Source organism: Perna viridis, chromosome 4 (assembly GCF_037379345.1).
Source record: "Perna viridis isolate PV_CMFRI_1.1 ecotype Kerala chromosome 4, ASM3737934v1, whole genome shotgun sequence".
Classification (NCBI taxonomy): Eukaryota; Metazoa; Mollusca; class Bivalvia; order Mytilida; family Mytilidae; genus Perna; species Perna viridis.
The window spans coordinates 50,886,868-50,914,520 of record NC_142448.1 but is presented as its reverse complement, the minus strand read 5'-3'; the positions used below and the strand labels follow the sequence as shown (position 1 = coordinate 50,914,520).

The window sequence follows — 27,653 nt, the reverse complement described above, 5'->3', positions numbered from 1 at the left end:
ATATGTGACGACTCTATTCGCTACACTGCTCCATCGGATCAAATTGGTACAGGGAAGATAACATAAACTTATAGAAGCGCCTGAAAAATACCAAACGATGTTAGAACTGTCAAATTTGCGATAGCAAATATTTGGTCTAGAGCGCTGGACTTAGTGCAGGTGGTGTCGCCATAGATGTCACAGCGGTACGAGTTCGAGTCCCGCGGAGGGAACGACCACATATTTGCATCGTAAATTTGACAGTTCGAACATCGTTGGGAATTTTTTTTATTTGTTTGCTTGTGTTTGTTTGTTTTTAATTTGCACAACATTTTTAAAATTTCATAAGGGGGAAGGGAAACCTCTTTGACCACCTATGCCTACAGCTGCAGCCTGCCGGTTTCCGTCATCCACTGAAGACACATGGGTGGCCTTGAGCTAATACTTTTCGCCCCGGTGGGTGTGTAGTCTCCGACTGTTGTCTCTGACATTTTCACCATATCCATTCTCGTTATATACAGGCTGGTAAAAACCGTGTGATCCAACTGGCTCACATCAATAATTCTTGGCAGACACCTTTAATTTCTATCGGTATCGTCTGCGGTCACTTTCTTAACGTGTAAATTTTTGTAAAAGCGCGTGCACTTCCAAATAAGTAACTTTGACAAAAATAATGATATGTTACGCATGAATTATGACAACAAATTTTAAATTGCTGGTGGAATGTTGTAGTAGCTATATATACATTTGTAGGTCGTTATTCTTACTTTTCTGTGACCCTGGTGTGTTTACCTAGGATGCTTCATTTATTGAGTCATTTTGTTGAACTATAAAGCCACAGTAGGTAAGCTTAAGAATTTTGTAGCTTTTTTCCCTTAATTTTGACATTTTATACACTGTTTGAAGTCTTCTACGTAAACAGTGCTGATGGGTCAGTCTACGCACCTGACCTTGTCTTTATGTGATGTATTCAGAATACAAGATCACCGAGCATGGACATATCCAGTTTCGCCCCTTTTTATCTTCAAATTCCAATAACGGGCTAATCCAGAAATTTTTTAAAGGGGAGATTCCAGGCTATTATTTGCTCATATTTTGCCAACCTTACCAACAAAGGTGGGGGACGGGGTTGGTGGCCCAGACACCCCAACCAGAACCTGCCACCTGTATGTTCTTTCATTTGATGAATCCAGATTGAGTCCACGGGTATGCAATATTTGGGCATATAAATTATCTATTAGAAATTTCTGGAAAACCCTAAAAATAATCTAAATCGTTATTATTTGGGGAGGGACACTTCCTATATACAACGTGCCGCTTTAATATGTACCATTTTCCAACTTGAAAATATGTGAATAGGAAGGGAAAATAGATATATAAAACTAAATAAATGTAATTAAATGCATATTTTGGATTATTGTAGATGGCCGCCATGTTAAAATGGCCGCCATCCAAAATAAGGGCCCCTTGAAAAATAGTGTAAATGTCATAATGATTTTATGTAACATGGTATGTAGGCTTAAAATGTTATACTGAATTCAAAATTTTGAGTTCCGTGAACATTTGGGAAGTGTTACCCTACTGATATACACTAAAGAAATAAATTTAAAAATATGGCAAGCCAAAGTGGACAAAAATGAGTATTTTCTAATATTAAAAAATGATTTTTTAACATTACAAATTCATTTTTTAATATTACAAATTGAATTTCTTATATCACAAAACACTTTTTTAATATTAAAAACTCATTTTTTGAATATTAAAAATTCAATTGAATTTCTAATATTAAAAAACTATTTTTGAATATTAGAAATTAATTTTCTAATATTAGAAAATGGACTGTTGTATTCAATGATGATTTTTTAATATTAGCAATTTATTTTGTAATATTAAAAAATGTGACTGATTTTCTAATATTACAAATTCATTTTCTACTATTACAAAATGTATGATATTTTATGATATTACTAAATCAGGAATTTGTAATATTAAAAAATGAATTTTTAATATTAGAAATAAATTTTTAATATTAGAAAATAAGTGTTAAAAATGTGCCTGATTTTCTAATATTACAAATTCAATTTGTAATATTACAAAATGTGTGATATTTTATTATATTACTAAATCAGGAATTTGTAATAATAGAAAATGAGTTTTTGATATTACAAATTGAATTTCTAATATTAAAAATCTTTTTTAATATTAGAAAAATGATTTTGTAATATTAGAAATTCATTTTCTAATAATACAAAAATTGATTTTTGTCCACTTTGGCTTGTCATATAAAAAGGTAGGGCACTTTTGCCAAATGGGCAGATAGGTCAAAATATAGGACATTGTGATAACTCGGAAGTCTTGAAAATTGGTGTGGTGGTAAAGTTTGATGAACTCTATAATTATATGCAAGAAAAGTGACTTGATATTTCATGTGTTCTTCAAGGTAGATTTTTGGCAGATTTTTGTGTTTTTTTCAGATGTTTTTCTTTTATTAATAAAAAAATCACCTGTGATATCTTTACCAAACTTAACGGATATATAAAACCATCTGAGTATGATTAAATTCATACTATCATTATGGATTATTGTACATGACTGCCATTTCAAAATGGCCGCCATCCAACTTCAGGTGCCACCTTGAAAAACAGTGTAAATTTCATCAGAATTTATGAAACTTTGTATAAACTGAAATGCTTAAAATTGTATGCTGAATTCAAACGTTTGAGTTCTGTGATCATTTAGGGAACGCGAGGGGACTTGTATGTGACTTGCTTATAAGCACAACTTAAAACTTATTATTTTCGTACACATATTTCTAAATGAATGAAGAATATTGTTATTACATTTATTTGCGTATAATAATCAAGGGATCACTCCTTATATATATGGGATTAGGTATCTTTTTTCTGACAAAAGCAAATTATATCTATAGGGTGGGGTTACAGAATCCCAGCGGCTACCCTATCATATAATTATTGAAGTGCCCCCCTCCCCACCCAACCCTGAGGTTGAATGGAACAGGGTATCCCTGGCATGCTACATGCTGTGGTCGATAGGCCATACTACGGAAAACCTGACCGCAAACATAGTGGTGCACCGTATTGGGAAAATGTCACGTTCGCTACAGCAAGGTAAATTGCTTCTACCAATTTCCAGTGGCAATCGAAACTCGTCGACACTATTATTCTTGTGTCACATCTCATTGTTCATTTTATCATCCATTTCATGTTCATCGCCCGGAAAGAGCTGAATATTGCAACATGGGCGTTACATATCACTTAATCAATCAACCGTAAAATCCGACATTCTCCAACAGTAATATCAAGTTGTTATCGACCGTTTTATGCGTCTATCCGGCACAGTTCTTTGTTAAAAAATATGAATAATCTGTGTAGATCAGTGGATTATTCTACAAAAACATTTTAGCATGCCATTTTACTAGTAGTGTTGACTCCGTGCTCTGTGTAATCTCGAACTCTGAAAGTATTGAACCATTATTCGTCAAACTTTGCAGTGTTCATTTACATCTTGAAGAAGTGCACCTCCAATTATAGAGAAATTTGACAAATGGTTACCTTCATATTCGGCATTTTGAACTTTGCCATTTTTCGTCACCTTAAGGAGGTAGACCTAGGGTAAGGGACACAACTCTTATGATTTTTGTTACTTTATGTCCTTTGTTGTGTATGTCTGTTTTCCATGTCTGGCCTTTGTTCCTGGATTGCATTCTTTTGATTACCGCTATAAATTTGGTTCCCTTGATTACTCTTAAAAATCATTTGAACGTTTGTATTCACCATTTGTCAACAATCTAATGTAAGCATCAAAGTAACTTGGATTGATTTTATTCTGTTTCAAAGGAAAGCTTGATAGGCTTTGGTGAAATAGAATATGATACAAACATATCACTGATATCAAGAGTTATGTCCCTTACCCTAAGTCTACCTCCTTAATATAATAAGATAGTATTATTCGCTATACAGTGATTACAATAATTACAAAAATGTATAAAATTATGTTCAAGGGTTCAAGAAAAGTGGGTATACAGTCGATGAAACTGTTTGTTTTCAAGGATTATTTCCCATTGTATTGTAGGGATATACAATATGTAGTAACTAAAAACTAAAAATTTCATAATGCAATTGGGTTTGACAAATAATGTAATACAGTTTGACATCATAATAAGACAGTTACAATACAAGAACATTCCATGATACTAATTAAGAAAACATTTTGTTATATAACGTTTCCAATGTACATGTAATACAACAAACAGTTGTGCTAATAAAATATTTGAATTTATCAATCTCATTGAGGTATGAATGTCTTACACGTTTCTCATTTGAGAGTATAATACATGTATTCCTATCATTAGCATGTTTTAAACAAGAAATGTGAAAATATGGTACCAACATGTAACGCTCAGATCGTGGGATATTTCGTATAGAGTGACACCCTGTTTCTACTAATAAGTTGATATATACCGGGGAATATACCAGAACTTATGTATAAAATATTGAGCCATCATGTTCAAACTTTGCGCTGTGCTTGCATTCGTATCGAAAATGTTTCAAATACAATGTATGCCCGATATTTAACGGTTTTAACTTCTATTTATTATTTCCAGCACTACATGCTGTCATTGATAAAATAAATCTCGCACAACACATTTTTTTTTAAATTTTACATATAGCATTTATGCGTATATTGAAAAAAGAAAGCGGTTGTTCTCTCTCACAGACCTGTAGAAGAATCAAATGCTGTGCTCCATAAACTGCGCTAGTTTAGCTCAGGCCTACGGTACCAGGGGTCCCGGGTTCGATTCCTTGCTGGTACTAATCATGGTAGTGCTCAAATTGTGTCGAGTGCAAAGTGATGGCATATGATGGTGACGCTAATCTGTTTTGTTTCAGTAAGAGTTGATGTTGAGTTATGGTAGTATAAAATAAAGACACAGTTGATCGATGGGACAGTATCGAAGGACAGGCATTGATAAGGAATTTTGATTATTATTTTGCTAGTATTTAAGTATGTCTTAATAAAGATAAGACAGGAGGTGATTAATGCATGTCAAAATGTCAATATTTCAATGTTTATAAATCCGTTTGTCTACAGCTTAATGCATCATCGCAGATTGTGATTACTGGGATTTGCAGACGACATATATCTGTCTGAAATACAGAAGGCTAATATAACCACTTTGCACTACGTTGCATTTATCTGATCAAATGAGATGATTGTGGTGGGTCGATATTTTATTAAAGAACTAAAGGCAATTTACCCAGTGTCTGATCCAGTTATTTCTAAAATGCACTCTTAAGGTGAAGCGCTGGTAACAGTTCGCTCGACCTTACATTTAAAGTTGTGTGAAAAACATTATATTTGTAAAAATCAATGTTATTTATTTATTTGATTTCTGTAAAACCTGAACAGATGAAACTTGTCAAGTGTTTATTCATTTGTTGGATTATTGTTTTGCGGGGTGGGGGTGCTCCCTTAATTGGGAAGAGTTTTTGCATGAAATGTTAATTTTTCCACAAATTCTATCTCCGCGAATTTTACTGCCTTGTCTCGTGTGGCATTTATTTGGCCCACCTCTACAATTGGGTACTTCTGTTACTATTTTACTATTTTATTATTCAGAGGATGGGGTGATTTTTTCTGCACCGTACTTTTCATTGGATTATAAATTGTAACATTTTTTTCCGACAATACTCACAAAAATGCCATATAAAAACATAACATGCACAGAAGGATTTTTAGGATTTTAATATATAGTATTATATTTTTAAAAACAGAGCAACATGAACAAAAACCACCACCTGCGGGAATTTAAAAAGCAGTTCAACTCAACTGATCAAACATTTATTTACACTTTAATGCAAAATTGAGTAATGTATAATGAGGTAAAAAATTAAATACCTAATTACCCTGAAGTCAAATGAAATGATATGTACGCGGAATTTACTACGTCTCAGGGGGTCACTTTAATATTACTATGATAAGGTGCCGCTGTGGCTCTGTAACCCCACCCTATTCATATATTTTGCGTTTGAACAAAAATGTAGACCTTTTCATATACTTTGTTAGAAATAAAACCTTATCATAATAAACTTTAATGACTTATCATACATGTAGTTATGTTTGTTTTTTCCCGCCGATTTGCATATATTTGCAAGCTGGTACCTCTCCTAGCAGCACGTCCTTATATATAGCAAGTATCCCCCACCCCCGATAACTACGTAATTCGCTACACTGCTGCTCCATCGGATCAAATTGGTACAGGGTAGATAACATAAACTTACAGAAGGGTCTGAAAAATCCCAAGCGATGTTAGAACTGTCAAATTTGCGATAACAAATATTTAGTCGTTCCTTCCACGGGACTCGAAGTGGTCTAGGGCGCTTGACTTTGTGCAGTTGGTGTTGCCGTTGATGTCACAGCGGTACGAGTTCGAGTCCAGCGGAGGGACCGACCAAATATTTTTGCATCACAAATTTGACAGTTCGAACATCGTTGGGAATTTTTTTCATTTGTTTGCTTGAGTTTGTTTTTAATTTGCACAACATTTTTAAAATTGCATAAGGGGGAAGGGAAACCTCTTTGACAGCCTATACCTACAGCTGCAGACTGCCGGTTTCCGTCATCCACCGAAGACACATGGGTGGCCTTGAGCTAACACTTTTCGCCCCGGTGGGTATGTTGTCTGACATTTTCACCATATCCATGATCGTTATATACAGACTGGTAAAAAAACCGTGTGATCCAACTGGCTCACAACATCAATAATACTTGGCAGACCAGACACCTTTAATTTCTATTGATATCGTCTGCGGTCACTTTCTTAACGTGTATATTTTTGTTAAGTGCGTGCACTTCAAAATAAGCAACTTCGATAAAAATAATGATATGTTACGCATGAAATATGACAACAAATTTCAAATTGCTGGCGGTATGATGTAGTAGCTATATATACATTTGTAGGTCATTATTCTTACCTTTCCATGACCCTAGTGTGTTAACCTAGTATGCTTCATTTATTTAGTCATTTTGTTGAACTATAAAGCTACAGTAGGTAAGCTTAAGAATTTTGTAGCTTTTTTCCCTTAATTTTGACATTTTATACACTATTTGAAGTCTTCTACGTAAATAGTGCTGATGGGCCAGTCTACGCGCCTGACCTCGTCTTTTTGTGATGTTTTCAGAGTACAAGATCACCAAGCATGGACATATCCAGTTTCGACCCCTTTTTATCTTCAAATTCCAATAGCAGGCAGGGGCGTAGATAGGCCTGTTTTATTTGTACGCAAAATTACGGCGAGGGGTCGGGGGGGGGGGGTCGCTCAAGGCACCCAGTGAGTCATTGCATAAAACCTTTATTTCATCTTTAAAATGTGTGTTTTATTTTTGTTACTTTTTCCGAAAGTACGCAACTGCGTATTTGCGTATAGGCAGCTACGCCCCTGGCAGGTGCCAGAATTGTTTTAAAGAAGAGATTCCAGGCTATTATTTGCTCATATTTTTCCAACTTTGGGGGACGAGTTGGTGGTCCAGACACCCCTATCAGAACCTGCCACCTGCATGTTCTTTTATTTGATGAATCCAGGTTGAGTCCACCGGTATGCAATATTTGGGCATATTTTTTTATCCTTTAGAAATTGAATTTCTGGAAAACCCAGAAAATAATGCACCATTTTCCAACTTGAAAATATGTGAATGGGAAATAGGAAGGGAAAAACGAACATAATTTTATGATAAGTTTTATGGATAGGCAACAGCATCCTGTTCCTACCATCTGTTGTAATTAAGTCCCCGAACATGAAGTGTCGGGGACATTTTGTTTTGGTACGTTTATTTTAACCGATCAACTTGTCCACACGTTTTCTCGGAAATTGATGGAGGGATTGGAACGAAACTTTCTCAGAAATTTGGCCTTACCCCAAACCACTAAAAAAATTTTGAGAGGAGGGGTACTTCAAAGGAAAAGAGGGATAGGTCATAATATAGGATATTGTGATATCTCGGAAATCTAGTTCGGTGGCCAGGAACTTGAAAATTGGTGTGGTGGTAGAGTTTGATGAGCTCTACAATATTATGCAAAAAAAGTGAATCGCATTTTTATTGTTGCCATGGTTCAATGCAAAACTATTGATCAGAAAATATTGGAATGATTTTGATAGTATGTGACAAAGGATATTAAGTCAATTGCCGAAATAGATTCCTGCTTGTTGCCGGAGTTTGTACATTGAAGGCAGATAGGTCAAAATATAGGACGTTGTGATAACTCGGAAGTCTTGAATATTGGTGTGGTGGTAGAGTTTGATGAACTCTATAATTATATGCAAGAAAAGCGACTCGATATTTCATGTGTTTTGCAAGGTAAAGAAAAAATAAAAAATTTGGCAGATTTTTGTGTTTTTTCAGATGTTTTTCTTTTATTAAAAAAAGACCTGCATGGCAAACCAAATTGGACAAAAAATAAGCATTTCTAGATTTGTTAGATTTAGAATTAGATTTGTTAGAATTAGATTTGGTATATCACAAAACACTTTTTTAATATTAAAAAATAATTTTGTAATATTAAAAAAAGTGACAAATTACAAATTGTGTGATATTTTATAATATTACTACATCAGGAGTTTGTAATTTTAGAAAATGAATTTTAATATTACAAAATGAATTTCTAATATTAAAACATCTTTTCTAATATTAAAAAAAATGATTTTGTAATATTAAAAGTTCATTTTCTAATATTACAAAATATCGATTTTTGTCCACTTAGGCTTTCCATAGACCCGAGATATCTTTACCAAATTTAAATGGATATATAAAACCATCTGGGTATGATTAAATTCATACTTGTCTATTGATTATTGTAGATGGCTGCCATTTCAAAATGGCCGCCATCCAACATAAGGTGCCACCAGTGTAAATTTCATCAGAATTTTATGCTGAATTCAAACTTTTGGGTTCTGTGATCATTTAGGGAACGTGAGGGGACTTGTATGTGACTTGCTTGCAAGCACAACTTAAAACTTATTATTTTCGTACACGTATTTCTAAATGAATGAAGAATATTGTTATTATATGTATTTGTGTATAATAATCAAGGGATCACTCCTTATATATATGGAATTGGGTATCTTTTTTCTGACAAAAGCAAATTATAATATGAATAGGGTGGGGTTACAGAATCGCAGCGACTCCCCTATCAAATAATTACTGAAGTGCCCCTATCCCCATCCAACCCCGAGGTTGAATGGAACAGGATATCCCTGTCATGCTACATGCCGTGGTCGATAGGCCATAATACGAAAAACCTGTCCGCAAACTATTGTGGTGCACCGTATTGGGAATATGTCACGTTCGCTACAGCAAGGTAAATTGCCTCTACCAATTTCCAGTGGCAATCTAAACTCGTTGACACTATTATCCTTGTGTCACACCTCATTGTTCATTTTATCATCCATTTCGTGTTCATGGCCCACAAAGAGCTGAATATTGCAACATGGGCGTTAAATATCACTTAATCAATCAACCGTAAAATCCGACATTCTCCAACAGTAATATCAAGTTGTTATCGACCGTTTTATGCGTCTATCCGGCACAGTTCTTTGTTAAAAAATATGAATAATCTGTGTAGATCAGTGGATTATTCTACAAAAACATTTTAGCATGCCATTTTACTAGTAGTGTTGACTCCGTGCTCTGTGTAATCTCAAACTCAGAAAATATTGAACCATTATTCGTCAAACTTTGCACAGTGTTCATTTACATCTTGAAGAAGTGCACCTCCAATTGTGGAGAAATTTGACAAATGGTTACCTTCATATTCGGCATTTTGAACTTTGCCATTTTTCGTCACCTTAAAGAGGTAGACGTAGGGTAAGGGATACAACTCTTAAAAATCATTTAAACGTTTGTATTCACTATTTTCATCAATCTAATGTAAGCATCAAAGTAAATTGGATTGATTTTATTCTGTTTCAAAGGAAAGCCTGATAGGCTTTGGTGAAATTTAATATGATAAAAACATATCACTGATTTCAAGAGTTATGTCCCTTACCCTAGGTCTACCTTCTTAAGATAAGATGAGATAGTATTATTCTCTATACAAGTATTACAATAATTACAAAAATGTACAAAAATATGTTCAAGGGTTCAAGAAAAGTGGGAATACTGTCGATGAAACTGTATTCAAGGATTATTTCCCCTTGTATTGTGGCGATATATTATATGTAGTAACTAAAAACTAAAAATTTCATAATGCAATGGGTTTGACAAGTAAAGTAGTACAGTTTGACATCATAATAAGACAGTTACAATAGAAAAATATTCCATGATACTAATTAAGAAAACATTTTTATATAAAGTTTCCAATATACATGTAATACAACAAACAGTTGTGACAGTAAAATATTTGTATTTATCTATCTCATTGTGGTATGAAAGTCTTACACGTTTCTCATTAGAGAGTATCATACATGTATTCCTATCATTAGCATATTTTAAACAAGAAATTTTAAAATATGGTACCAATATGTAATGGTCAGATCGTGGGATATGTCGTTTAGAGTGACACCCTGTAATAAGTTGATATATACCGGGGTATATACCAGAACTTATGTATAAAATATTGAGCCATCTTGTTCAAACTTTGCACAGTGCTTTCATTCGTATCAAAAATGTTTCAAATATGCCCGGTATTAAATTTTACTTTTAACGGTTTAAACTTTTAGTTACTATTTCCAGCACTGTATGCTGTCATTGATAAAATAGAACTCACACAACACATTTTTTTTTTAATTTTGCATATAACATTTATGCATATATTGAAAAAAATCATATTGAAAGCGGTTGGCCTCTCTCACAGACCTGTAGAAGAATCAGATGCTATGCTCCATAAGCTGCGCTAGTTTAGTTCAGGCCTACGGTACCAGGGGTCCCGGGTTCGATTCCTTGCTGGTACGTAATCATGGTAATGCTCAAATTTTGTCGAGTGGAAAATGGTGGCATATGATGGTGACGCTAATCTGTTTTGTTTCAGTAAAAGTTGATGTTGAGTTATGGTAGCACAAAATAAAGACACAGTTGATCGATGGGACAGTATCGAAGGACAGGTATTGATAAGGAATTTTGATTATTATTTTGCTAGTATTTAAGTATCATTATTAATAAAGATAAGACAGAAGGTGATTCATGCATGTCAAAAACCCACCAAACTCACTTTTAGTTATAGAAATAGTTACTGACCACAAAACAGTCTTAGTTTGTCATTGGGTTCTTGCACTTTTGAAATAAAAGTTATAAAAATTGTGCATGAAATTGGCACTTTGCAAGAGTTTCCGTATTTGATTTTAGTGTGAGATCAATGTATTGTTTTCTAAAAGTACAGATCTGAACACAGAAAAGACGATTGTTATCAAAAGTACAATATTTTATCCAGACAAAAACAAAAAAAAACAAAAACAAAAAACAAAAAACAAAAAAACATGTTCGCAGGGTTTTTCTACACCATGAATCACCTCTACATTAGGCGGTGTTTGAATTTTATTTGGACAGGTACTTAAAAGAGGACGAAGTTCTCTTAACGATGATAAACAAAATTTAAGATATGACATTAAAAGTACCGAATTCAGTCTGAGAGGCATTTACATCTCGTGGAACTTTCGAGGATTTAAGGATTTAGTACAGCCTAATTTGTTTGGAATAAGAAAATAAACTGAATGTAGAGCATGTTAGTTTTGTACATGTATCTGAACATATGGAACAACTCGACCCACAAACAAGTCGTTCCATGCCTACTTGAGTTTTTTGATCGTCATCGCTTAGGCCACTCTAGCTTAAACCTTCGTCCTATAACAGCTATTTCAAAAGAATAAGAAGAATCATGCAAACGAAACAAATGATGAAAAGACGAAAAACTTTGTCACCTTCCCGAACAACCTAAAATTTTCCAGGAAGTTACATTTTTGAAACAAATAGAAGAGTGTTGTAGCAATACTGATATTTGAAAGTGGAAATTAAATAATCAAATGTTAAAAGATGAATAGACTATCATTCAAACAAAACGAAACAACTAACATTGAAAATGCACAGGAAAATTGTTTCAGATGACTCTTGAAAACCCAACCAAAACTTCTCTGTGGTCCCTTTTTCCGGCGTTGCTTTGTTTCGTTTTTCCTTTTGTTTTGAGGTTAGGGCGGAAAAGGGTATATACATGTAGGTTTCACCCTGTCTGTCCGAACTATTTTTCTAGCATCTTGCAGGATTGTTATGAAACTTCGTGGGATGTAATATAACAACATGGAGTTGTGCATACTGTGAAGAATTTATGTTTGGACAAAAAATGTAGAAATGACAGCTGTTTTAACTGAGACGTTTTTCTGCAAAATTTGGTTTCATGCGTTATCCAAAACTTCTCCTCAACGACTTGTAGGATTATTATGAAACTTAATGGGGTGTGCATTTTGTCAGGAATTTTTGTTTGAACAAAATATTGTATTCTAATTGACGGCTACTGTTTTAATTTGGGCGTTTTTCAGCAAAACGTGGTCTGATCACGCGTTGTCCGCAACTCCTCAACAACTTGTAGGATTGTTACGAAACTTAGTAGGGAGTTAAATTACCATATAGAAGTGTGCATATTGTGAGGAATTTATGTTCTTACCTTCTGTGTTTTATTGTTCGTTTGCCTACAATTTTGTCAATAATTTATAAATTACAATGGCTTGATTGCTAATAGACGTACAGTGACAAACTTGAGCTTATTACAAAGCCAATATATACCCAACCTTCTTAATAAGCTACACAATTGTAGGTTTAAGCATGTTGTCACGTGATACTAAGCCAACATGCACGATTTACCGCGAAAAACAGCAAATCTTATCGGATTTTATTTAAACAGATGTAAAATCTTCGGTTGTAGTGTGAAATACATGTATGATATTTTCAGGATACAGGGTTTTGTAAGTTTTTGTTTTTCGTTTTTTGTTTTTTTCCTGTTCATCCGTACCATCTATGGGTCAGGAAATAACATTTGGAAAATGCTATTTGGATACTGGTGTACATTTTTCTTCTACTGATTGAAAAACCCCATGAAAGTGTACTGATTTCCAACAAAAAAGTAGAGGTAAAATATGACTTCACTACTTCAAAAGATGCCAAGACTAAAAATGTCAAATAACATTATAACATTATAACATAACATTGTAAATATCCATGGATCTAAATACTGCTTTGTCTTGAAATATATCTTAATATCTTAATAAACAGAATTAACTGATCAGTATGGAGAAAATTTTGTCGACTTCTGCGTCTCCGCTGTTTGTATGCCTGTAATGACTTTCTTGCCTTCGTCAAAAACAAAGTAGACTATCAGCTATTTTTATTTATTTATTTATTTTTTTGAAGCCCTGGTTTTTAGTTCTAAGTGATGTTTAGCAGTCAACAATACCAAAAATGTCCTTATGTCCCGTTAGAGGGACATTGAACGGCTAGGAGTTAAAGTTAATTTACAGTTATATTCTGTTATTGTGTTGTCAACAACAAAAAATAGTACTGATTGCGGTTTGGAGTTGTGTGTTTTAGAAATCGCATCAAAATTGTGTGCCAAAAGTGCATAGTTTATCCCCATAAAATTGTGTCCAGTATGAATCGTGTGTCCACATTGGTCCTCAAATATACAAGATTGAACAGGCCGCGGGGATACTAGTCCCGTAAATTAATTTTTAGATAGATAATGCTAAGAGGCTTGCTACAGTTATTAAATATTCAATCCGACTTGTGTGTTTATATACATGTATATTAGTATACTAGTCCTGCTGCATATTTGATGGTGGCAGTAAGCCCATGTAGCTATTTTTCCATCTTTGTTTTTGAGTCCGAAAGATGACTATTAAAAGGTCCACATCTTGCGTTCTTTAAACCGGTTGCTATAATTTCTTGTACACACATTTGGTCTGCCTCCATTTTGATGATCTTCTCCATTGATGAAAGTTCTATGTTCACTATATGTAATTACTTTTCTTACGTTTCCATGTACAAATTTGACAGGTTAGTGGCGCATCCAGGGGAAATGGTGTTCGGGATTAGGGATGCCCCTTTTGTTAGAAAACTTTGTTATGTTTGTGCAAAACGTGATTACAAATTATCATATGAAAGCCTGGAAACCTCCTCCTTCTGGAAATCCCTTTACAAAATCTCTTGATCCGCCAATATGTCTTGTTTTTAAATGGATCTGTGCTTATCTCTTCATGTTCATGATTGCTTCGCTTTCAGAATTCTGATCCGGAGGAATATGACATGGAAGAAGAACCGGAAGAAGAAGAAGAACCGGAAGAAGAAGAACCGGAACCGGAAGAGGAAGAACCGGAACCAGAAGAAGAACCGGAACCAGAGGAGGAAGAAACAGAAGAAGGTGAGGGTGAAGAAGCAGAAGCTGAGGGAGAAGAAGAATGCGAAGAGGAATATGAGGAATCAAACGAAGACGATTCCAGCTCTGAATCAGGATCTGATTCCGGATCTGATTCCGGAGAGGAAAACACTGAAGTTAACATTGAGGTCAATGTCTATTATTCCGAAGAAGGTTAGTATGCATCACGAAATGGCCTATTTTTAAATACAAACGAGTATTGATATTCCTTAAAATATTAAAATAAAAGTTGATGCGTTATTGAAGCAAATTGTTTATCTTGAATTTTACGTCTTTGTAGAACATGTATATTTTCTATATAGGTTTTATTTAAGTGTCAGTCCCTGTAAGAATCAGACATTAGGTGAAACTTGGTATAAAAAAAACCCATCATTTTGATCATATAATTTGACTATTTACACCATTAGAATCAAGGAAAATAGACAGGGTTTTCCATGTAATGCTGGAACATTGAGTTACAATTTCATTGAAATGCACTGAAAATGAACTCTGTAAAAAAATCTCTCTTTTCTAACATTCTATTGAAAAATTTCTGAGCAAAACCAATGATGCAGAGATCAAATAAAGGTCTTTTATAAAGAGAAAACATCCTTGAGTGATATTTTATTGTCAAATTGGTGGGGTTTTGACATGCATGTTTCTGATTTTTCACATTTTGTCTGATTCTTACAAACACTTACACTTAAGCAGTGCAGTTTTTTTCTGTTTATTTAGCTATTGAAAACAGTGTATAATTTAATGCTAAGATGATTCAAGGCAACAAAGGAAACTGAAATAAGGGTCTGAAAATAAAACCGTGAACGTTTAAAGGTACTGTATGTGTTCTTGCTTATAGGAGAAGAAAACTGTGCAACGAGCAAGCACCGAGGTCACAGGTCAAAGAAAGCGAAGAAATCTAAGAAAAAGAAGAAAGGTAATTTCTCTGTTTTGTCTGATCGATTTGAGAAAAACTTTTCCACGGACTGGAAACTGTTGTGTTCTCATCCGGTTATTGAGTCCGTATTCATTTTTGTCTCATTAATCAAGTTGTTATGCTTAAAAATTTACAGAAAAAGGCACTGGCAAATTCAATGCACATGGTTTTCACATGAATTTCGCGTGATTTTTGCCCGAAGTGAGGCATACAAATTGTGACAGGTTTTTTTTATGTAAAATTCATGTTAAGTGAATTTCACGTAAAAATCACGTTAATTTATGTGAATTCCACGTAAAGTTCACGTAAAGTCAACTGACATGAATTCCAAATGAACAATTTCTATCTGTCTTTGAATATGTATCACAATGGTTGCATTCTTTTGATTACCGCTATGGCCTTGGTTCCCTTGATTACTCTTACATATATAGAGATTTTTTTTTGAGGTCATGAATGAATCTTACATATTTTGTGTCAAGCACTCTATACCCTCGATTGTCAGATTTAAAATTTAATACTCTTGATGAGCCTCGCGCTTTTAGTTTCTCGAATGTAGGAATATCCTTTAACAATGGAGGCAGTGTAAAATATTTCTATTTGAAAGTAGATATGGTCGGATCTGTTAAATACTTGTGGTGTATTTAACGCGCTAGACTTCTTGCAATTAGGCTTTTGGAACAGGGTTATGTTGCTACAAGATTGAAGTCATCACTACAGAAGTTTTATGGTCGTCATACTCGTGGATCGATATGGTGTATCCATAGGCACTATGAAATCTGATTTGTTCAATGTGTCATAGTTTTCCTTTCCTCTTTTGTCTGCCCCGGACTTGACATTATGAGCAAGTCGGTGGGTGTTTCTAGAAAAGCAGAGGACGCTTACCCTACCGGTGCACCTGGTCCATGCTCCCAGTTTTTAGTGGAGTCTGAGTTGTTCATTTACTTATGACTTAGTATGTATTATTTTAGTTACTTTATGTTCTTTGTTGTGTTTGACTGTTTTCCATGTCTGGTCTTTGTCCCTGAATTACATTCTTTTGATTTCCGCTAGAATTTTGGTTCCCTTGATTACTCTTTTACAAGATTAAGTTAAATTAAGATTGAAACATCAGAGTGTCATAGAAGACAAATTCCTCATTACAGTTATAAACATGAATTTAAGATATAAAACATTCGTAGCACCGCGCGCTGATTTCAGCCTGAAGGGTTTCATCCAGCAGAACTTTTCGGGATTCATGGGTATAATGCAAGCAAAATGACCGAATAGTTCCGAATGAGAAAATAAACTATGTACAGAGTAAGCTTGTTTTATATTTGAACAATTCAGTTCACAGACAAGTCGTCAAAGTTCTAATGGAACTTCGGTCGTCATCGTTAAAACTAGATTATAACTTTTTCTTTCTACAGATTTAAGGTGGATCATACTACATACTCACATAACGGCTTCCTTTTCGCATTCAACGAATACATAAATATCTTAAAGGATCATACGCTTGACTATTCTTCATATGAGGTTATTGGCCTGAGAAAAAAAAAGAATGTTGTACTTATTTGCGACTCGCATATGATTCGTATTTAAATCGAACAAAATAATAGGTCTGTATAATTTGTCTGCACCTAAGACCAAAATAAAATAATAGCCTTATTTCCTGCTATAAGCAAGAAAACAACAGGGGGGTAAGTAGGGAATTTGTTTTATTTTTCAAAAAACATTTTACGTTGGGTTAACGGGGTAACAATCTACACTTTAACAGTGCATAAACCAAAAATGACCATGAAATGTTGAGGGTAGGCACAAAAAATGTGGTAGATAGGGTAGCAGGAATCATACATATCATGTTTTATTTTGCATAATACATAACTAAAACATACTAAAACGTTAATGCAATCATTTACAACAAGTTTTCATCATGTCCTTTTGTTTTAGGAAAATCATCGGTTGCGACTGCGAGTGCTGGAATGAACAATTTGAATCTGAGTCATCAAGCTATACCGACAGTTTACGAAGCCGAAAACTTTAATCCAGAGGAAGATGCAAAAGTACTTAGAAAAGCTATGAAGGGTTTTGGTAAGACAAAAATAGGATACGCATGTAACATGGAACGTTCTTGTAGATATATGTTTATAAAATCTCGGAGCTGCTTGCTGGCCCGACCTTTCACTTGTTGGGATTGCCACATGACGTCCAAGCGCTGCAGACCTGCCTTTCGAAATTCTTGGACATTATTCAAATCAAAAGTCATTTGACAATCGGATAACATCGCATAAAATCTTTCACCTTTTCCCGACTTTGCAGGATTCTTGCATTTTCGGGGAGGGCTGGCTGCAGCGTCTAGCGTTCGGAGCTTGATTCCGCAGGAGTTTGAGAAAACCCTTTGCAGATTTTTGCATGACATTATAAGTCGGGAAGATTTTGTTGGATTTTTAATTACTAAAGTGTTCATGACTTAATTTTGGAAATCGTCACAGTTTGAAGAGCGGAGTTAATTGTCTGGTAAATAAGGAATTTTTTATTAGCTCTTCGGTGAAATGAAACCATCTAAATTTTTTGAACGTGTACGAATGGTGATACCATCGCGCTAATTTGACTTTAGGATTCGCATTTTTCATTGTGACGTCACACTTTAATTTGATTGGTTAATTATGGAAATTTTAAATTGAATGGAGGCCATTCTGAACAACCTACTCTATGCTAGACTGGTTCCCAATCGCAATATTCAGTATGTTACACATATATCTCGTGAGAGTGTATTGCTAGTAGCTAATACCTGTCCCGGGAACCATGATAAGTCTAAGCTGGCACGATAAATCCTTATTATCTTCGAATGTAGAAATGAATATTTAAAATGTCATGAATTATCTGTTCAAAAGATCGTTTATAAAAAGAAGATTTTTGAAAATCAAGAATACAATAGCTTCAACAAATTTTTGAAAGCTCACGTGGTTCTATGTTATTTAAGCAAAGGCACACACAAAGTGTCACCTCGCTATACAACTCCATGCCCGAATGTTTGGAAAAGCGAAAAATGAGTATGTTCTTGACATTTACACTCTTAATCATTATCATATTTATTCCATACTTAAATAAGTAAAACCAGAGGTGGATCTAGGGGTGCTAGGACATTATTTACCATTTTTGTCAATTTTACACACGAAAATGACAAATGTTCCAATAACTGGAGAGTGACAACCCCCTGCACCCACTGTTTAACCAAAATTAAAAATCACATAATTGCATGTTACGAAGTTATTCAATGCACATGCGACAATGTGTATTACCGATTCATCATGACTGATATTCTCAGTGATCAGTTTGTTTCTGCTTTGAGTGGTTATGCTTCCGAGTCTTGAACGGATTTCTCATTTGGACGGGAGGGGGGGTAAGGTGTAACTTTATATGGTTTCAGAAAAGGGTGAGCAGTCACCCTTATAACAATATAATTGAGGATAATCAATTGCATACCTAGTGATATTTATATCTTATAGGAATGTTTTTTATGACTGTTGAAATAGGCATTTATAAACAATACTTAAACTTTATTACATATTCCAGTCAAAAAGCATCAACCTTGTCATGTACTAACAGTCTGATTTTCCAATCGGATCATATACTAGTAATTTGAAGCATGAAAGAGTAACTTATTCAAGCGGCGCATGCCTACAAGATTGTATATTGAAAGTGAACCCCCCCTACTGACCCCGAGATTTGCTGCTCCTGTCAATATGGTTGTCTTTTAACATTACCGATTACTTTGCACAGGTACGGATGAAAAAGCGATTTTAAATGTAGTTGGCTATAGATGTAATTGGCAAAGAAAAGAAATAGAGAAAAGTTTTAAAACATTATATGGAAAGGTAAGGTACCTTAAGCCTGGTCAAAATTTTGAGAAATTTTTGTCTGATAGTGCACATTTACTTAAAGATAAATAATGTTTTCTGTGTAACTATACATGTGTGTTTCCAGAAAGGAGGCATGGTTAGATTACATCACCAGTTTAAAATTTGTTCATTATACTAGTATGATGTCTCAATCATGAGTTTTTCACCTATCATTTTTATGTCAAAACGTATTGGACTTGCAGATCCTATAACTTAAAAGTTAAAATTGCCATTTTGTGGTCTCGTGGTGAGGTTTATGACGTTTTCGCATCGCGTGCGGGATGTGGTGGGCTGACCAACACACAGAAACCCATCATTTTGATAGTGTAATTTGTCTATTTGCACCATCAGAATCAATTAAAGAAAAAAAATCCCATGTCATGCTTGACCATTGAGTTACACTTTCATTGTAATGCACTGAAAATGGACATTTTAAGGGCAGATAACTCTGCCAAAAACTCATTTTTCTAACATTCTATTGCACAATTTCTGAGCAAAGCCAGTGATGCAGATATCAAATAATGGTCTTTTCAAATAAAATATTAATGAAAAGCGAAATCTATGTTTTGCTATATTGCATGGAAATTGTTTTGAGTGGTCAATTTAAACCAAAGATACATGTAAAACATAAAAGAGATACATAGAAGTACGACATACTGTTTATTTTCAGGATTTGATAAAGGATTTGAAATCGGAACTTGGTGGAAACTTTGAAGACCTTGTTCTCGCTTTATTCATGGAACCTATCGAATACGATGCTTACTGTCTTCATAAAGCCATGGAGGTAAGTTGTTTGCATTCCTATATAGACCATATTATTCATTTAAATGTCAGATAACAGGAAATTTAAATTTTTACTATGGAACATCAATCTCGGATTTCTTATATTGCTACTTGGTGTAGGCGTTTTTTTAATTGGGTTGTACCTACTAACATACTAGAATGTCTGTTTTACAAGTTTCTTTTATTGAAATCATATGGAAATTATTTACAAGTGAAGGACAATTTCATCATGATTGTGGAACTTTATTTAAACTCACTCATCACGTTGACCGGAATGGAACCGAGTCTTGGAATTTGGGGTGGGTATACCTATGGCGCGGTATTAGCGTTAAAAATAAAAAGTTCTGCCTTGCCTAAAATATGTATGCCTAGCCTAAACTAAAGTTATGCCTAGCCAAAACTATTTATGCCTAGGCAAAATAAGGTTATGCCTAGCCTGATGATTTACATCCAGGCTTCGTGGAATATTATGCAACCCTTTGTTACAAGGCAGATGATTGGCTCAGCAAAACTTATTTAGCATATGCAAAATTACTTAAGGCTAGGCTAAACTACTTTAGGCTAGGCATAAATAGTTTTGGCTAGGCATAACCTTGTTTTAGGGTAGGCAGAAATTTTTACCGCTGATACCACGCCATAGACGGGGGTTATTCTCTATAATACAGTATAGAAGATGTGCATTTTATGTATCGATCTGCACCATGAAAACTAACTGATTTATTCAACGGGTCTACCCCGGACTTGAGTTTTTTATGAGCAACTCGGCGTATGTTTCAAGAAAATTAAGGACGCTTACCCTACCGGTGCACCTGGTCCATGATCCCAGTTTTTAGTGGAGTCCGAGTAGCTCATTTGCTTTTGTCACTTTGTATGTATGATGTTATTTACTGTATGCTCTTCGGTGTGTGTATGTCTGTTTTCTATGTCTTGTCTTTATCTCTGGAATACATTCTTTTGATGACAGCTATAACCTTGGTTTCCTTGATTACTCTTTGCATATATTTTGGTATCTTGACGCGTATTTGGTACTATTTTATCTAATGATGTTTGACAAATGTATGGGTCTCATTCTACCTAATGATGCCATAAATACAAATAATTAGTCAAGATTGTTTTAGTCAGTTTACTGCATCTCGAAATTTACGATATTTATATGCTTGGTATATTTGTATTTACATTAAATATTTACAAAATACTGTGAAATAAATTTTATTCGTGGATTAGGGAAGAACACAATTTTGTGGATTCTTCAATTCGTGGTTTTGAGGAGTTCAGTGTACACATCAATGAAATCTCCTTTTCGTTGGTCACCAAATTTCATTGTTTTGCCTACCCATTGTGATCGGAATATCACAAATGCAGATTGTCCAATGGAAGTGATATGGACCACGAAAACGGATGTTGCCCGAGCCTTTGGCGCGGCGCAATATCAGTTCTCTAGTCCATATCGCAACCCATGGGCAGTCCACATTGTGATATTTCATTAACTATTCTCTCAATATTCAATGCATATAGCAAATACACATGTTTCAATGAGTAATCTTTCATATAGCAGCAACAGATACTCAAAACCACAAAACAATTGAGATTTAAAATAAAAAGGACATTTAATAAATTGGAGACAAAGAAATTTAATGAGGTCGACCTACGGTAAGAATCCAAGTTAGTTTGATGCTTACAGGAGACTGGTGTAAAATGCTGAATACGAACGTTCCAATGATTTGCAAGAGTTGTATCCCTTAGCCTAGGTCTACCTCCAAAACACGTCAGACTAAACCAGGATAAGATGTGTTATGTTACAGGGTGTTGGCACTAATGAATCTGTTCTGATGGAAATGCTTTTACCGAAGAGTAATGAACACATCAAAGCAATGGTTGAAGCTTACAAGAATTGTAAGTACACATTTTTAGAAGTAATAGTACTCCTACAACCTAAGAGGTTGGAATTCCGTTCTTCCATAACCAAACCTCTTACTTCCAAGCGCCATTATGCATACTGCTCATGCCATGCCAACGTTCTTTGAAATCGGCAGAATTATGGTTAAATTTTTACGATTTAAAACATTTTATACAGTTTCTTTACCCTAACACGGGAGAAAGTAATTAAACTGAAGAAAAACAAATGACCTACCTGATGAGAAAATCCTGCAATCCTGGAAATCTTTTGTAAAAGGAGCTTAAATGAACTTCATATTTGGTTTTAAGCAGTTTGAATGGGTACATACGCATACGGTTGATAAAATTACGGATTTTAATTTGCGAAACGAAAATATTAAATTACCATCAAATTCCCCTTACCAACTTTAAATTCGTTTTGTCAAAAATGTATTGTATTCCATAAAAGTAGTGACCTAATTCAAAATGGCTGGTCACTTTGATAACTTTTCATTGCAAATGTTTTCTAGGTATTTAACCGAAATTTAGGATTTTTATCGCATGATTTCCGGTGGGTTAAACTAATTTTATTTAAATAAAAGACTTAAAAAATATTTTAAAACACATGTTTAGCTTATTAACATTTGCGGTGGCTGTCAACATGTCAGATGCTAGAGGTAAGGATGCCACCAAGTCAGAAAATAGCTTGCCAGACAACCTGTAGCACTGCTAGAGTAGAAGTAATGGTAGGCTATGAGCCAATTGAGTCGCAGATAGAATATCTCAAAGAAGGATGTTTTTTATACAAAACTCTCACAGAGTTTGACAATAAAATTTTATGATTCATGTTTTTTTTTACTGAACAGGCTTGACCTTCTGAGTAAAATCAAATTGTCAGTATTTCAGATATTACCGAAAATTTTGAAAAAACAGTTTTTTCAATAATAAGATCAATCTGATAGCAATGTATTTTACAACATCGCAGGTTATGGCAAAGAGCTTGAAAAGGACATAATGAGCGAAACAACCGGTCATTTCAGAAGACTCTTAGTGTCGGTTTGCCAGGTAAGAAAAAAGAGTATTCTGAAATCATAGACAATAAAGTATTTTCAGATAATCTAGACAGTGTAGATTTCTGAAATTAATGAATGGTTAATCAAACGACTGATTAATATATGGCCTTTTTGATATTGCCTTCGTCATCAGCCCCGAGTACTCTAGTCCGAGGGACGATACCAGTCAAGGTCTGATAAGTGGGGCAATATTCAAATAACCATATATTGATATATTTATCATATGTTTTATACTCATTACTCAGTTTCCGCTATGTAGATGAGGTATTATGGTTACACTATCCTAATTTCGAGGATTTGATACATCGCATCTACCCCATAAACTTGAGGTAAAGGATACTACAGAAACTGTGAAGTCAGCCTCATATCTAGACCTACACTTAGAAATCCAAGGTAAAGGAAAACTATTGACCAAACTTTATGAAAAACGTGATGACTTTTCATTTAGAATTGTCAACTTTCCTTTCATCTGTGGCAACATCAATTCAGCACCTGCGTATGGAGTGTTCATATCACAACTCATACGTTATGCCAGAGCTTGCCGAAACTACGCAGACTTTTTGTATTGCGCTAGAATTCTAACAAATAGGCTTCGGGAACAGGGTTATGTTGCTACAGAAGTTTTATGGTCGTCATCATGAACTCGTGGATAGTTATGGTGAATCCATCTGCGCCAGGAAAACAGATTTATTCAACATGTCATAGTTTTCCTTTCCTCTTTCGTCTACCCCGGACTTGACTTTTTTATGAGCAACTCGGCGGATGTTTCTAAAAAAAGCAGAGGACGCTTACCCTACCGGTGCACCTGGTCCATGCTCTCAGTTTTTAGTGGTGCTTTGTGCGGGTTGTTTTGGTTATTTTATGTTCTTTGTAGCGTTTGTCTGTTTTCCCCGTCTGGTCTTTGTCCCTTGATTACATTCTTTTGATTTCCGCTAGAATTTCGGTTTCCTTGATTACTCTTGTAGTATTACCATTAATGATTTGTTTCCAAATCATCCATTTTTTTCTTTTATCATTTTCGTTCTCTAAAACTTTCTCTTTCCCTCGGTTCTTAAACACTTTTGACTCTCACGCTGATTGTCTTTTTTCACTCTGAAATGCTCATGCTCTGACAATCTATGTACATATTGTGCTGTTAACATTTGCAACTTTTTCCTGAATGAATTGATGTGTGAGACACACTGTCTTTGTATTTGTATTAATTAATATTTGTAGAAACTTTCAAAAACAATAAAATTATATAAAAAAAAAAAATTTCGTTCTTTAATCCTGAATTTTACGGGCTCTCCATTGTGCCTTTGTTTACAGTTGGACGTCAGTGCGTCTCATTTGAGGGCAGATGTAACATACGAACAACATCAACCTTTTTAAAATGTAATTGGTCCTGGGGTATATAACATCTAGAAAAACAGATTTTATTAAATATAAAAAAAATCTGTATTATTATATTATAATATGTGAATGTATAGATTAACCCGGTTATTGCATTTATATCATTATATTACGCGAGAGCTTGCAAACATCATTGGATTTTGATTAATAAATTATCCTTGTTTATATAATATATTAAAACGACGGACATCTTTATGTAACTGTGCTGAGACCGTTTTACCGGTATCCTTTGAAACTATCTAATTTGTCCCATTTTTATAAAAAAAAAATCATCTGTCATTTGGAGAAGAAACAAGGTACAAGTTGATATTATTTTGTAACCAAAGCACATGGGTAACGGGGCAGAACGACGTTTCCGGAAATTGACCAATCGAAACTTTTCGGCCTTTCTTGTTTCACAAAAGACATATTTTTAGTGTGGCGGAAATGGCCGAGCAGTTCCGATTGAATTAACTTATTCGTGTACGTAAAAGACTCTTTTGCGGTAAATTGACGAGCATGCTCAATATACACTTCCGTAAGGTAGGGCTTGGGTAGAACAAAAAAAAGTTTTTTCCTTGCGGGAGTGTATGTTGAGCATACTCCTCGCAACAGTTAGCACAAAAGGGTCTATAGGTATGAAATAAATTGACATCAAAACGTCAGCCCACCTCAGAATCAAATTTGCCTCCTTTAATTAATTTTAACACCCAATTACAAAAGGGCAACAGGGAAGAGTGGACAAGTGAACAGTACGAATGGGCATCAACGAATGGGTCTGATGAACTCATTGATTGGGAACTTGCTAGAGAGGAGGCCCACAAACTGTACAGGGCCGGTGAGAAGAAGTTCGGGACTGACGAATCAGCCTTTCTGCAGGTTATGGGACTCCGGAGTAATCCCCAGCTCTGTGCAACATTTGACGAATATCAAAAGGTAATTTACAGGAGTTGTCAATTCATATAAGATGTTTATGAGTTGTTTGTAAATGTATTATTAGCGAGGGGGCCTGGAATCTTTTTGAAGAAAGGAAGAAATGTTCCAAATTTTGGAAAATTTATTGTTCATATCCATTGAAAACAATAAAAACAATGATTCCATATTTTCCCCATCATTTTAGGAGGCAGATTTTCAAATAGAAATATTGATTTTGGTTGCTGCTAAGATATAAATAACAATTTTGCGCTTGCGCAAAAAAAATATTATCAGGCACCAGGCCCCCCTCATGTTAAAAATGGCCCGTGCCTTATAGCAAACGTTATATTTTAGATATCTGGGAAAGATATCATGAAAACAATAAAAAGAGAAATGTCGGGGGATTTACAGACAGGTTTTAAAGCTTTGGGTAAGTATGATGTATTGAGAATGTTAAATATTAGTGAAATAGGTCCAAATGAATACCTGAATACTCCGAGAACCTGTCTAAACTGAACATTGAATACTCCAAACTTCTGTCTAAACCAAAACTGAATACTTCGAGAACCTGTCTAAACCAAAACTGAATACTTCGAGAACCTGTCTAAACCGAACACTGAATACTACGAGAACCTATATAAACCGAACACTGAATACTCCAAGAACATGTCTAAACCGAACATTGAATACTCCGCAAACCTGTCTAAATTCCGAGAACCTGTCTAAACTGAACACTGAACTCTCAAACAACCTGTCTAAACTGAACACTGAATACTCCGAGAACCTGTCTAAACCGAACACTGAATTCTCCTACAATCTGACTAAACAACACTGAATACTCCGAGAATCTGTCTAAACCGAACACTGAATTCTCCAAAAAACTGTCTAAACCGAATTCTGAATACACCAAGAGCCTGTCTAAACCGAACACTGAATTCTACGAGAACCTGTCTAAACTGCACACTGAATACTCCCAGCAACTGTCTAAATCAGAAAGTTATTGTCATTAATATCGATTTAAATACAACGAGAAAATATGACTTGAAATATAACGAGGATAGATATGGTTAATATCCTATTCAATAGTCCAAAAATGGTTCCGTTAAAATAAGACCGATTTTTCTGTATAACTAAAATATTAAAATTTACCTATCTTTTTATTTAATATTCAAACTGAAAATTGGAACTTTTTTCAATAAAAAATCGCCGCTCGTTCTTATTTGATCATAAAATAATATAAACATTCCTTATAATACAGGGGAGGTCCTATATGTGCACAATGTTTTAACGGACAACAGAGCTATTAGACTTTTACGCATTGATGTCCGGAAAAAGTGATGCGTACATATAATTTGCTTTCCTCCACAGCATTGTTTTTTGAGAATTGTATGAAATTAAACAATAAGTCTACATGACTGGTATTTAATTCGTATGCTATGTTTTGTGTTATTTGTTGTTGTTAAATTAACACTTTATTTTTATAGTTACGATAGCACGTGGCTATTTAACGTTTTTCGCTGACGGACTTCACAAGGCTATGTCCGGTATTGGTACTAAGGACTCTACACTGATAAGAATTATTGTTTCGAGGTCTGAGGTAGGTTGGTAGCAATCTCTACTTGGAGGCTTATTCACATTTTCCAACGCTTTTATATCTAATTAGACGTATTAAAATAAAACTTTAATATTTATACAAACTAAAGTCCAGTCTGATATTCGTGATGTGACTATCCAGTAGATGCTTGAAAAAAAAAGCGACAAACAGTGTATATATATATATATATATACAAAATATAAGAAGTGTATGTCACGCATGCTCATCACCTTTGCACAATAGGGTCTATTGAGAAAGTTAGGCAGAAGTGGAATCAGACGGTTCTCGCTATAGTTCAAATCAAATTGTTCTTTTTTTCAGCTTGATTTACAAAACATAAAAGACGAATACAAGGTGTGTTACGGGAAAACTTTACACGAAGCTGTTTCCAAGGAGACTAGTGGGGATTTCAAAAAATTGCTTCTGGCCCTAATCGGGGAATGATGGAAGATTTGTATTGCATGTGGGACAAAGTATTGACGGACATCTTTCAATTCTCACCAATGAAATCAGAAGTCTTGATAATCAAAGCTTTGTTGTTTGACAATACAATACGACTTTGTTTATTTCCTGACATTTTACAACAGCTATGTGGATTTTGTTAAAAACTGTGACTCGTGATAAATGTATGATTTCTACTAAATATAGAACATCAAAAGAATTCTGTTCTTGCAATTTACCTGTGGGTATCTGCTTTCATGTTATGTCGAATGTTAGTTGGTAGGGTTTTAAATTTCAGCAAAAAACAAAATACAGAAGCGAAGGACAAGGTTAGTTATGAACCATGATTATTGACCCTTGTATTACGAAAAAAGTCTAAAAATAAAATACAAAAATGTGA

At 34.6% G+C, this 27,653-nt stretch overlaps 1 protein-coding gene across 6 annotated transcripts; it reads left to right on the top strand.

Annotated features, from left to right (window-relative positions):
* Positions 1 to 688: 688 nt before the first annotated feature.
* Positions 689 to 27,653, top strand: LOC148620444 (annexin-B12-like). 6 transcript variants are annotated; one of them, XM_088581332.1, is made up of 13 exons: positions 689 to 823; positions 11,024 to 11,096; positions 14,257 to 14,563; positions 15,246 to 15,323; positions 17,250 to 17,390; positions 19,083 to 19,177; positions 19,872 to 19,985; positions 21,787 to 21,877; positions 22,845 to 22,924; positions 25,027 to 25,239; positions 25,573 to 25,648; positions 26,703 to 26,815; positions 27,134 to 27,653. In XM_088581332.1, the coding sequence occupies exons 2-13, from the start codon at positions 11,043 to 11,045 to the stop codon at positions 27,254 to 27,256; spliced, it is 1,485 nt and encodes a 494-aa protein (XP_088437458.1). In that variant the 5' UTR covers positions 689 to 823; positions 11,024 to 11,042; the 3' UTR covers positions 27,257 to 27,653. The 6 variants fall into 6 exon arrangements, with proteins under 6 accessions (XP_088437458.1, XP_088437464.1, XP_088437460.1 ...); XM_088581334.1 differs by having other exon boundaries at positions 705 to 819; XM_088581333.1 differs by lacking the exon at positions 689 to 823 and adding an exon at positions 6,985 to 7,051.

Coding starts and splice junctions, on each gene's coding strand:
- LOC148620444 (XM_088581332.1), top strand. CDS start 11,043: ATGGTAGCACAAAATAAAGACACAGTTGATCGATGGGACAGTATCGAA. Junction 15,324..17,249: donor ATCTAAGAAAAAGAAGAAAG/GTAATTTCTCTG, acceptor CTTTTGTTTTAG/GAAAATCATCGGTTGCGACT. Junction 17,391..19,082: donor AAAAGCTATGAAGGGTTTTG/GTAAGACAAAAA, acceptor TACTTTGCACAG/GTACGGATGAAAAAGCGATT.